We start from the raw sequence: 14,642 nt of genomic DNA, 5'->3' as shown, positions 1-14,642 counted from the left end.
ATTAAAACTAATAATACTACTGTAGTACACAGCTGATTATACTACATATTAAAACTAACAATACTACTGTAGTACATAGCTGATTATACTACATATTAAAACTAACAATACTACTGTAGTACACAGCTGATTATACTACATATTAAAACTAACAATACTACTGTAGTACACAGGTGATTATACTACATATTAAAACTAATACTACTACTGTAGTACACAGGTGATTATACTATATATTAAAACTAATAATACTCCTGTAGTACACAGCTGATTATACTGCATATTAAAACTAATAATACTACTGTAGTACATAGCTGATTATACTCCATATTAAAACTAATAATACTACTGAAGTACACAGCTAATTATACTACATATTAAAACTAATAATACTACTGTAGTACATAGCTGATTATACTACATATTAAAACTAACAATACTACTGTAGTACACAGGTGATTATACTACATATTAAAACTAATAATACCACTGTAGTACACAGGTGATTATACTATATATTAAAACTAATAATACTACTGTAGTACACAGCTAATTATACTACATATTAAAACTAATAATACTACTGTAGTACACAGCTAATTATACTACATATTAAAACTAATAATACTACTGTAGTACATAGCTGATTATACTACATATTAAAACGAATAATACTACTGTAGTACACAGCTGATTATACTACATATTAAAACTAATACTACTGTAGTACATAGCTGATTATACTCCATATTAAAACTAATAATACTACCGTAGTACACAGCTGATTATACTGCATATTAAGACGAATAATACTACTGTAGTACACAGCTGATTATACTGCATATTAAGACGAATAATACTACTGTAGTACATAGCTGATTATACTACATATTAAAACTAATAATACTACCGTAGTACACAGCTGATTATACTGCATATTAAGACGAATAATACTACTGTAGTACATAGCTGATTATACTACATATTAAAACTAATAATACTACTGTAGTACACAGCTGATTATACTACATATTAAAACTAATAATACTACTGTAGTACACAGCTGATTATACTACATATTAAAACTAATAATACTACTGTAGTACATAGCTGATTATACTACATATTAAAACTAATAATACTACTGAAGTACACAGCTGATTATACTACATATTAAAACTAATAATACTACTGTAGTACACAGCTGATTATAGTACATATTAAAACTAATAATACTACTGTAGTACACAGCTGATTATACTACATATTAAAACTAATAATACTACTGTAGTACATAGCTGATTATACTGCATATTAAAACTAATAATACTAATGTAGTACATAGCTGATTATACTGCATATTAAAACTAATAATACTCCTGAAGTACATAGCTGATTATACTGCATATTAAAACTAATAATACTCCTGAAGTACATAGCTGATTATACTGCATATTAAAACTAATAATACTCCTGAAGTACATAGCTGATTATACTGCATATTAAAACTAATAATACTACTGAAGTACATAGCTGATTATACTGCATATTAAAACTAATAATACTCCTGAAGTACATAGCTGATTATACTACATATTAAAACTAATAATACTACTGAAGTACATAGCTGATTATACTACATATTAAAACTAATAATACTACTGTAGTACACAGCTGATTATACTACATATTAAAACTAATAATACTCCTGAAGTACATAGCTGATTATACTACATATTAAAACTAATAATACTACTGTAGTACATAGCTGATTATACTACATATTAAAACTAATAATACTACTGTAGTACACAGCTGATTATACTACATATTAAAACTAATAATACTACTGTAGTACACAGCTGATTATACTACATATTAAAACTAATAATACTACTGTAGTACATAGCTGATTATATTACATATTAAAACTAATAATACTACTGTAGTACACAGCTGATTATACTACATATTAAAACTAATAATACTCCTGAAGTACATAGCTGATTATACTGCATATTAAAACTAATAATACTACTGAAGTACATAGCTGATTATACTGCATATTAAAACTAATAATACTACTGTAGTACATAGCTGATTATACTGCATATTAAAACTAATAATACTACTGTAGTACATAGCTGATTATACTGCATATTAAAACTAATAATACTACTGTAGTACATAGCTGATTATACTACATATTAAAACTAATAATACTCCTGAAGTACATCGCTGATTATACTACATATTAAAACTAATAATACTACTGTAGTACACAGCTGATTATACTACATATTAAAACTAATAATACTACTGTAGTACATAGCTGATTATACTACATATTAAAACTAATAATACTACTGTAGTACACAGCTGATTATACTACATATTAAAACTAATAATACTACTGTAGTACACCGCTGATTATACTACATATTAAAACTAATAATACTACTGTAGTACATAGCTGATTATACTACATATTAAAACTAATAATACTACTGTAGTACACAGCTGATTATACTACATATTAAAACTAATAATACTCCTGTAGTACACAGCTGATTATACTACATATTAAAACTAACAATACTACTGTAGTACACAGCTGATTATACTGCATATTAAAACTAATAATACTACTGTAGTACACAGCTGATTATACTGCATATTAAAACTAATAATACTACTGTAGTACATAGCTGATTATACTACATATTAAAACTAATAATACTACTGTAGTACATAGCTGATTATACTACATATTAAAACTAATAATACTACTGTAGTACACAGCTGATTATACTACATATTAAAACTAATAATACTACTGTAGTACATAGCTGATTATACTACATATTAAAACTAATAATACTACTGTAGTACATAGCTGATTATACTACATATTAAAACTAATAATACTCCTGAAGTACATCGCTGATTATACTGCATATTAAAACTAATAATACTACTGAAGTACATAGCTGATTATACTGCATATTAAAACTAATAATACTACTGTAGTACATAGCTGATTATACTACATATTAAAACTAATAATACTACTGTAGTACATAGCTGATTATACTACATATTAAAACTAATAATACTCCTGAAGTACATCGCTGATTATACTGCATATTAAAACTAATAATACTCCTGTAGTACATAGCTGATTATACTACATATTAAAACTAATAATACTACTGTAGTACACAGCTGATTATACTGCATATTAAAACTAATAATACTCCTGTAGTACATAGCTGATTATACTGCATATTAAAACTAATAATACTACTGTAGTACACAGCTGATTATACTACATATTAAAACTAATAATACTACTGTAGTACATAGCTGATTATACTGCATATTAAAACTAATAATACTACTGTAGTACATAGCTGATTATACTGCATATTAAAACTAATAATACTACTGTAGTACATAGCTGATTATACTACATATTAAAACTAATAATACTACTGTAGTACACAGCTGATTATACTGCATATTAAAACTAATAATACTCCTGTAGTACATAGCTGATTATACTGCATATTAAAACTAATAATACTACTGTAGTACACAGCTGATTATACTACATATTAAAACTAATAATACTACTGAAGTACATAGCTGATTATACTGCATATTAAAACTAATAATACTACTGTAGTACACAGCTGATTATACTGCATATTAAAACTAATAATACTCCTGTAGTACATAGCTGATTATACTACATATTAAAACTAATAATACTACTGTAGTACACAGCTGATTATACTGCATATTAAAACTAATAATACTCCTGAAGTACATAGCTGATTATACTGCATATTAAAACTAATAATACTACTGTAGTACACAGCTGATTATACTACATATTAAAACTAATAATACTACTGTAGTACATAGCTGATTATACTACATATTAAAACTAATAATACTACTGTAGTACACAGCTGATTATACTACATATTAAAACTAATAATACTACTGTAGTACACAGCTGATTATACTGCATATTAAAACTAATAATACTACTGTAGTACACAGCTGATTATACTACATATTAAAACTAATAATACTCCTGAAGTACATAGCTGATTATACTACATATTAAAACTAATAATACTACTGTAGTACACAGCTGATTATACTACATATTAAAACTAATAATACTCCTGAAGTACATAGCTGATTATACTGCATATTAAGACGAATAATACTACTGTAGTACACAGCTGATTATACTACATATTAAAACTAACAATACTACTGTAGTACACAGGTGATTATACTACATATTAAAACTAATAATACTACTGTAGTACACAGCTGATTATACTACATATTAAAACTAATAATACTACTGTAGTACATAGCTGATTATACTACATATTAAAACTAATAATACTACTGTAGTACACAGCTGATTATACTACATATTAAAACTAATAATACTACTGTAGTACACCGCTGATTATACTACATATTAAAACTAATAATACTACTGTAGTACATAGCTGATTATACTACATATTAAAACTAATAATACTACTGTAGTACACAGCTGATTATACTACATATTAAAACTAATAATACTCCTGTAGTACACAGCTGATTATACTACATATTAAAACTAACAATACTACTGTAGTACACAGCTGATTATACTGCATATTAAAACTAATAATACTACTGTAGTACACAGCTGATTATACTGCATATTAAAACTAATAATACTACTGTAGTACATAGCTGATTATACTACATATTAAAACTAATAATACTACTGTAGTACACAGCTGATTATACTACATATTAAAACTAATAATACTACTGTAGTACATAGCTGATTATACTACATATTAAAACTAATAATACTACTGTAGTACATAGCTGATTATACTACATATTAAAACTAATAATACTACTGTAGTACATAGCTGATTATACTACATATTAAAACTAATAATACTCCTGAAGTACATCGCTGATTATATTGCATATTAAAACTAATAATACTACTGTAGTACACAGCTGATTATACTACATATTAAAACTAATAATACTACTGTAGTACATAGCTGATTATACTACATATTAAAACTAATAATACTACTGTAGTACACAGCTGATTATACTACATATTAAAACTAATAATACTACTGTAGTACATAGCTGATTATACTACATATTAAAACTAACAATACTACTGTAGTACACAGGTGATTATACTACATATTAAAACTAATAATACTACTGTAGTACACAGCTGATTATACTACATATTAAAACTAATAATACTACTGTAGTACATAGCTGATTATACTACATATTAAAACTAATAATACTACTGTAGTACACAGCTGATTATACTACATATTAAAACTAATAATACTACTGTAGTACACCGCTGATTATACTACATATTAAAACTAATAATACTACTGTAGTACATAGCTGATTATACTACATATTAAAACTAATAATACTACTGTAGTACACAGCTGATTATACTACATATTAAAACTAATAATACTCCTGTAGTACACAGCTGATTATACTACATATTAAAACTAACAATACTACTGTAGTACACAGCTGATTATACTGCATATTAAAACTAATAATACTACTGTAGTACACAGCTGATTATACTGCATATTAAAACTAATAATACTACTGTAGTACATAGCTGATTATACTACATATTAAAACTAATAATACTACTGTAGTACACAGCTGATTATACTACATATTAAAACTAATAATACTACTGTAGTACATAGCTGATTATACTACATATTAAAACTAATAATACTACTGTAGTACATAGCTGATTATACTACATATTAAAACTAATAATACTACTGTAGTACATAGCTGATTATACTACATATTAAAACTAATAATACTCCTGAAGTACATAGCTGATTATACTACATATTAAAACTAATAATACTCCTGAAGTACATCGCTGATTATACTGCATATTAAAACTAATAATACTACTGTAGTACATAGCTGATTATACTACATATTAAAACTAATAATACTACTGTAGTACATAGCTGATTATGCTACATATTAAAACTAATAATACTACTGAAGTACATAACTGATTATACTACATATTAAAACTAATAATACTACTGTAGTACATAGCTGATTATACTACATATTAAAACTAATAATACTCCTGAAGTACATCGCTGATTATACTGCATATTAAAACTAATAATACTACTGAAGTACATAGCTGATTATACTGCATATTAAAACTAATAATACTACTGTAGTACATAGCTGATTATACTACATATTAAAACTAATAATACTACTGTAGTACACAGCTGATTATACTACATATTAAAACTAATAATACTACTGTAGTACATAGCTGATTATACTACATATTAAAACTAATAATACTACTGAAGTACATAGCTGATTATACTACATATTAAAACTAATAATACTACTGTAGTACATAGCTGATTATACTACATATTAAAACTAATAATACTACTGTAGTACACAGCTGATTATACTACATATTAAAACTAATAATACTACTGTAGTACATAGCTGATTATACTACATATTAAAACTAATAATACTACTGAAGTACATAGCTGATTATACTACATATTAAAACTAATAATACTACTGTAGTACATAGCTGATTATACTACATATTAAAACTAATAATACTACTGTAGTACATAGCTGATTATACTACATATTAAAACTAATAATACTCCTGTAGTACACAGCTGATTATGCTACATATTAAAACTAATAATACTGCTGAAGTACATAGCTGATTATACTACATATTAAAACTAATAATACTACTGTAGTACACAGCTGATTATACTGCATATTAAAACTAATAATACTACTGAAGTACATAGCTGATTATACTGCATATTAAAACTAATAATACTACTGTAGTACACAGCTGATTATACTACATATTAAAACTAATAATACTACTGTAGTACATAGCTGATTATACTACATATTAAAACTAATAATACTACTGTAGTACACAGCTGATTATACTACATATTAAAACTAATAATACTACTGTAGTACACAGCTGATTATACTGCATATTAAAACTAATAATACTACTGTAGTACATAGCTGATTATACTCCATATTAAAACTAATAATACTACTGTAGTACACAGCTGATTATACTACATATTAAAACTAATAATACTACTGTAGTACATAGCTGATTATACTACATATTAAAACTAATAATACTCCTGTAGTACACAGCTGATTATACTACATATTAAAACTAACAATACTACTGTAGTACACAGCTGATTATACTGCATATTAAAACTAATAATACTACTGTAGTACACAGCTGATTATACTGCATATTAAAACTAATAATACTACTGTAGTACATAGCTGATTATACTACATATTAAAACTAATAATACTACTGTAGTACACAGCTGATTATACTACATATTAAAACTAATAATACTACTGTAGTACATAGCTGATTATACTACATATTAAAACTAATAATACTCCTGTAGTACACAGCTGATTATACTCCATATTAAAACTAATAATACTACTGTAGTACATAGCTGATTATACTACATATTAAAACTAATAATACTCCTGAAGTACATCGCTGATTATACTGCATATTAAAACTAATAATACTACTGAAGTACATAGCTGATTATACTACATATTAAAACTAATAATACTACTGTAGTACATAGCTGATTATGCTACATATTAAAACTAATAATACTACTGTAGTACATAGCTGATTGTACTGCATATTAAGACTAATAATACTACTGTAGTACACAGCTGATTATACTACATATTAAAACTAATAATACTCCTGAAGTACATCGCTGATTATACTGCATATTAAAACTAATAATACTACTGAAGTACATAGCTGATTATACTACATATTAAAACTAATAATACTACTGTAGTACACAGCTGATTATACTACATATTAAAACTAATAATACTCCTGTAGTACACAGCTGATTATACTACATATTAAAACTAACAATACTACTGTAGTACACAGCTGATTATACTGCATATTAAAACTAATAATACTACTGTAGTACACAGCTGATTATACTGCATATTAAAACTAATAATACTACTGTAGTACATAGCTGATTATACTACATATTAAAACTAATAATACTACTGTAGTACACAGCTGATTATACTACATATTAAAACTAATAATACTACTGTAGTACATAGCTGATTATACTACATATTAAAACTAATAATACTACTGTAGTACACAGCTGATTATACTGCATATTAAAACTAATAATACTACTGTAGTACATAGCTAATTATACTACATATTAAAACTAATAATACTACTGTAGTACATAGCTGATTATACTACATATTAAAACTAATAATACTACTGTAGTACACAGCTGATTATACTGCATATTAAAACTAATAATACTACTGTAGTACATAGCTAATTATACTACATATTAAAACTAATAATACTACTGTAGTACACAGCTGATTATACTACATATTAAAACTAATAATACTACTGTAGTACACAGCTGATTATACTACATATTAAAACTAATAATACTACTGTAGTACATAGCTGATTATACTACATATTAAAACTAATAATACTCCTGAAGTACATCGCTGATTATACTGCATATTAAAACTAATAATACTACTGAAGTACATAGCTGATTATACTACATATTAAAACTAATAATACTACTGTAGTACATCGCTGATTATACTGCATATTAAAACTAATAATACTACTGTAGTACATAGCTGATTATACTACATATTAAAACTAATAATACTACTGTAGTACACAGCTGATTATACTACATATTAAAACTAATAATACTACTGTAGTACATAGCTGATTATGCTACATATTAAAACTAATAATACTACTGAAGTACATAGCTGATTATACTACATATTAAAACTAATAATACTACTGTAGTACATAGCTGATTATACTACATATTAAAACTAATAATACTCCTGAAGTACATCGCTGATTATACTGCATATTAAAACTAATAATACTACTGAAGTACATAGCTGATTATACTGCATATTAAAACTAATAATACTACTGTAGTACACAGCTGATTATACTACATATTAAAACTAATAATACTACTGTAGTACATAGCTGATTATACTACATATTAAAACTAATAATACTACTGTAGTACACAGCTGATTATACTACATATTAAAACTAATAATACTACTGTAGTACACAGCTGATTATACTGCATATTAAAACTAATAATACTACTGTAGTACATAGCTGATTATACTCCATATTAAAACTAATAATACTACTGTAGTACACAGCTGATTATACTACATATTAAAACTAATAATACTACTGTAGTACATAGCTGATTATACTACATATTAAAACTAATAATACTCCTGTAGTACACAGCTGATTATACTACATATTAAAACTAACAATACTACTGTAGTACACAGCTGATTATACTGCATATTAAAACTAATAATACTACTGTAGTACACAGCTGATTATACTGCATATTAAAACTAATAATACTACTGTAGTACATAGCTGATTATACTACATATTAAAACTAATAATACTACTGTAGTACACAGCTGATTATACTACATATTAAAACTAATAATACTACTGTAGTACATAGCTGATTATACTACATATTAAAACTAATAATACTACTGTAGTACATAGCTGATTATACTACATATTAAAACTAATAATACTCCTGAAGTACATCGCTGATTATACTGCATATTAAAACTAATAATACTACTGAAGTACATAGCTGATTATACTACATATTAAAACTAATAATACTACTGTAGTACATAGCTGATTATGCTACATATTAAAACTAATAATACTCCTGTAGTACACAGCTGATTATACTACATATTAAAACTAACAATACTACTGTAGTACACAGCTGATTATACTGCATATTAAAACTAATAATACTACTGTAGTACACAGCTGATTATACTGCATATTAAAACTAATAATACTACTGTAGTACATAGCTGATTATACTACATATTAAAACTAATAATACTACTGTAGTACACAGCTGATTATACTACATATTAAAACTAATAATACTACTGTAGTACATAGCTGATTATACTACATATTAAAACTAATAATACTACTGTAGTACATAGCTGATTATACTACATATTAAAACTAATAATACTCCTGAAGTACATAGCTGATTATACTACATATTAAAACTAATAATACTACTGAAGTACATAGCTGATTATACTACATATTAAAACTAATAATACTACTGTAGTACACAGCTGATTATACTACATATTAAAACTAATAATACTACTGTAGTACATAGCTGATTGTACTGCATATTAAAACTAATAATACTACTGTAGTACACAGCTGATTATACTACATATTAAAACTAATAATACTACTGTAGTACATCGCTGATTATACTGCATATTAAAACTAATAATACTACTGAAGTACATAGCTGATTATACTACATATTAAAACTAATAATACTACTGTAGTACACAGCTGATTATACTACATATTAAAACTAATAATACTACTGTAGTACATCGCTGATTATACTGCATATTAAAACTAATAATACTACTGAAGTACATAGCTGATTATACTGCATATTAAAACTAATAATACTACTGAAGTACATAGCTGATTATACTGCATATTAAAACTAATAATACTACTGAAGTACATAGCTGATTATACTACATATTAAAACTAATAATACTACTGTAGTACATCGCTGATTATACTGCATATTAAAACTAATAATACTACTGTAGTACATAGCTGATTATACTACATATTAAAACTAATAATACTACTGTAGTACACAGCTGATTATACTACATATTAAAACTAATAATACTACTGTAGTACATAGCTGATTATGCTACATATTAAAACTAATAATACTACTGAAGTACATAGCTGATTATACTACATATTAAAACTAATAATACTACTGTAGTACATAGCTGATTATACTACATATTAAAACTAATAATACTCCTGAAGTACATCGCTGATTATACTGCATATTAAAACTAATAATACTACTGAAGTACATAGCTGATTATACTGCATATTAAAACTAATAATACTACTGTAGTACATAGCTGATTATACTACATATTAAAACTAATAATACTACTGTAGTACATAGCTGATTATACTACATATTAAAACTAATAATACTCCTGTAGTACACAGCTGATTATACTACATATTAAAACTAATAATACTCCTGTAGTACATAGCTGATTATACTGCATATTAAAACTAATAATACTACTGAAGTACATAGCTGATTATACTGCATATTAAAACTAATAATACTACTGTAGTACATAGCTGATTATACTACATATTAAAACTAATAATACTACTGTAGTACACAGCTGATTATACTACATATTAAAACTAATAATACTACTGTAGTACACAGCTGATTATACTGCATATTAAAACTAATAATACTACTGTAGTACACAGCTGATTATACTACATATTAAAACTAACAATACTACTGTAGTACACAGCTGATTATACTACATATTAAAACTAATACTACTACTGTAGTACATAGCTGATTATACTACATATTAAAACTAATAATACTCCTGTAGTACACAGCTGATTATACTACATATTAAAACTAATACTACTACTGTAGTACATAGCTGATTATACTACATATTAAAACTAATAATACTACTGTAGTACACAGCTGATTATACTGCATATTAAAACTAATAATACTACTGAAGTACATAGCTGATTATACTGCATATTAAAACTAATAATACTACTGTAGTACACAGCTGATTATACTACATATTAAAACTAATAATACTACTGTAGTACATAGCTGATTATACTACATATTAAAACTAATAATACTACTGTAGTACACAGCTGATTATACTACATATTAAAACTAATAATACTACTGTAGTACACAGCTGATTATACTGCATATTAAAACTAATAATACTACTGTAGTACATAGCTGATTATACTCCATATTAAAACTAATAATACTACTGTAGTACACAGCTGATTATACTACATATTAAAACTAATAATACTCCTGAAGTACATAGCTGATTATACTCCATATTAAAACTAATAGTACTACTGTAGTACATCGCTGATTATACTACATATTAAAACTAATAATACTACTGTAGTACACAGCTGATTATACTGCATATTAAAACTAACAATACTACTGTAGTACACAGGTGATTATACTACATATTAAAACTAATAATACTCCTGTAGTACATAGCTGATTATACTACATATTAAAACTAATAATACTCCTGTAGTACATAGCTGATTATACTACATATTAAAACTAATAATACTACTGTAGTACATCGCTGATTATACTACATATTAAAACTAATAATACTACTGTAGTACACAGCTGATTATACTACATATTAAAACTAATAATACTCCTGTAGTACATAGCTGATTATACTACATATTAAAACTAATAATACTACTGTAGTACATCGCTGATTATACTACATATTAAAACTAATAATACTCCTGTAGTACATAGCTGATTATACTCCATATTAAAACTAATAATACTACTGTAGTACACAGCTGATTATACTACATATTAAAACTAATAATACTACTGTAGTACATAGCTGATTATACTCCATATTAAAACTAATAATACTACTGAAGTACATAGCTGATTATACTACATATTAAAACTAATAATACTCCTGAAGTACATAGCTGATTATACTCCATATTAAAACTAATAATACTACTGTAGTACATAGCTGATTATACTCCATATTAAAACTAATAATACTACTGTAGTACACAGCTGATTATACTACATATTAAAACTAATAATACTACTGTAGTACATCGCTGATTATACTACATATTAAAACTAATAATACTCCTGTAGTACACAGCTGATTATACTACATATTAAAACTAATAATACTACTGAAGTACATAGCTGATTATACTACATATTAAAACTAATAATACTCCTGAAGTACATAGCTGATTATACTACATATTAAAACTAATAATACTACTGTAGTACATAGCTGATTATACTACATATTAAAACTAATAATACTACTGAAGTACATAGCTGATTATACTACATATTAAAACTAATAATACTACTGAAGTACATAGCTGATTATACTACATATTAAAACTAATAATACTAATGTAGTACATAGCTGATTATACTACATATTAAAACTAATAATACTACTGAAGTACATAGCTGATTATACTACATATTAAAACTAATAATACTACTGTAGTACACAGCTGATTATACTACATATTAAAACTAATAATACTACTGAAGTACATAGCTGATTATACTACATATTAAAACTAATAATACTACTGTAGTACACAGCTGATTATACTACATATTAAAACTAATAATACTACTGAAGTACATAGCTGATTATACTACATATTAAAACTAATAATACTACTGTAGTACATAGCTGATTATACTACATATTAAAACTAATAATACTACTGTAGTACATAGCTGATTGTACTGCATATTAAAACTAATAATACTACTGTAGTACATAGCTGATTATACTACATATTAAAACTAATAATACTACTGAAGTACATAGCTGATTATACTACATATTAAAACTAATAATACTACTGTAGTACACAGCTGATTATACTACATATTAAAACTAATAATACTACTGAAGTACATAGCTGATTATACTACATATTAAAACTAATAATACTACTGTAGTACATAGCTGATTATACTACATATTAAAACTAATAATACTACTGTAGTACATAGCTGATTGTACTGCATATTAAAACTAATAATACTCCTGAAGTACATCGCTGATTATACTACATATTAAAACTAATAATACTACTGTAGTACACAGCTGATTATACTACATATTAAAACTAATAATACTCCTGAAGTACATAGCTGATTGTACTGCATACTGACACTAATATTATGTTAGTACTGAGACTATTACTAACAGTGTACCTTAGATTTACAAGCCAGTATTAACTGCTCTTCTACTTTTAATAATCCTGATGTGAAAGTTAAAACTAATGATAGTACTAAATATCAATAGAAGATATTATAAATAATGAAAAGGCATCATCATTATTCATGTTTACATCACTTTCTCCTTTTGTTCCTCAGAAACCGTCGAGTCTCGAGGTGAGAAACTCAAAACTTCTTCTCATCAACACTTTATGTTTTGTCAGTTTGTCTTCTTACTGAAACTTTTATTTTGTGTTTCAGTCCCATCAAGATCCTGAACTTTGAGAGTCACTACAACAAACTACAGGCTGACTCCAACTACCTTCTGTCAGAGGAGTACGAGGTGATCAGGATGATGCACATTTAAATAAAGGAAGATGATTTATTGACCGTTACTTTTTGTTGAAGAACCTCTGACTTCATCGTGACTTTATTCTGTTTTGTTTT

General features: G+C 25.9%; 1 protein-coding gene across 2 annotated transcripts in view; it reads left to right on the top strand.

Annotated features, from left to right (window-relative positions):
- The window catches only part of ptprbl (protein tyrosine phosphatase receptor type B, like), a 78,962-nt gene that overhangs the window by 50,104 nt on the left and 14,216 nt on the right, over positions 1 to 14,642 (top strand). For both annotated transcript variants that reach the window (XM_079271441.1, XM_079271440.1), the window contains exons 22-23: positions 14,355 to 14,372; positions 14,457 to 14,538. In XM_079271441.1, coding sequence (XP_079127567.1) covers positions 14,355 to 14,372; positions 14,457 to 14,538 — 100 coding nt within the window. The remainder of the gene's footprint in view (positions 1 to 14,354; positions 14,373 to 14,456; positions 14,539 to 14,642) is intronic.

The sequence above is a fragment of the Melanostigma gelatinosum genome, assembly GCF_949748355.1.
Source record: "Melanostigma gelatinosum genome assembly, chromosome: 1".
NCBI lineage: Eukaryota > Metazoa > Chordata > Actinopteri > Perciformes > Zoarcidae > Melanostigma > Melanostigma gelatinosum.
This window is presented reverse-complemented; position numbering and strand designations above follow the sequence as displayed.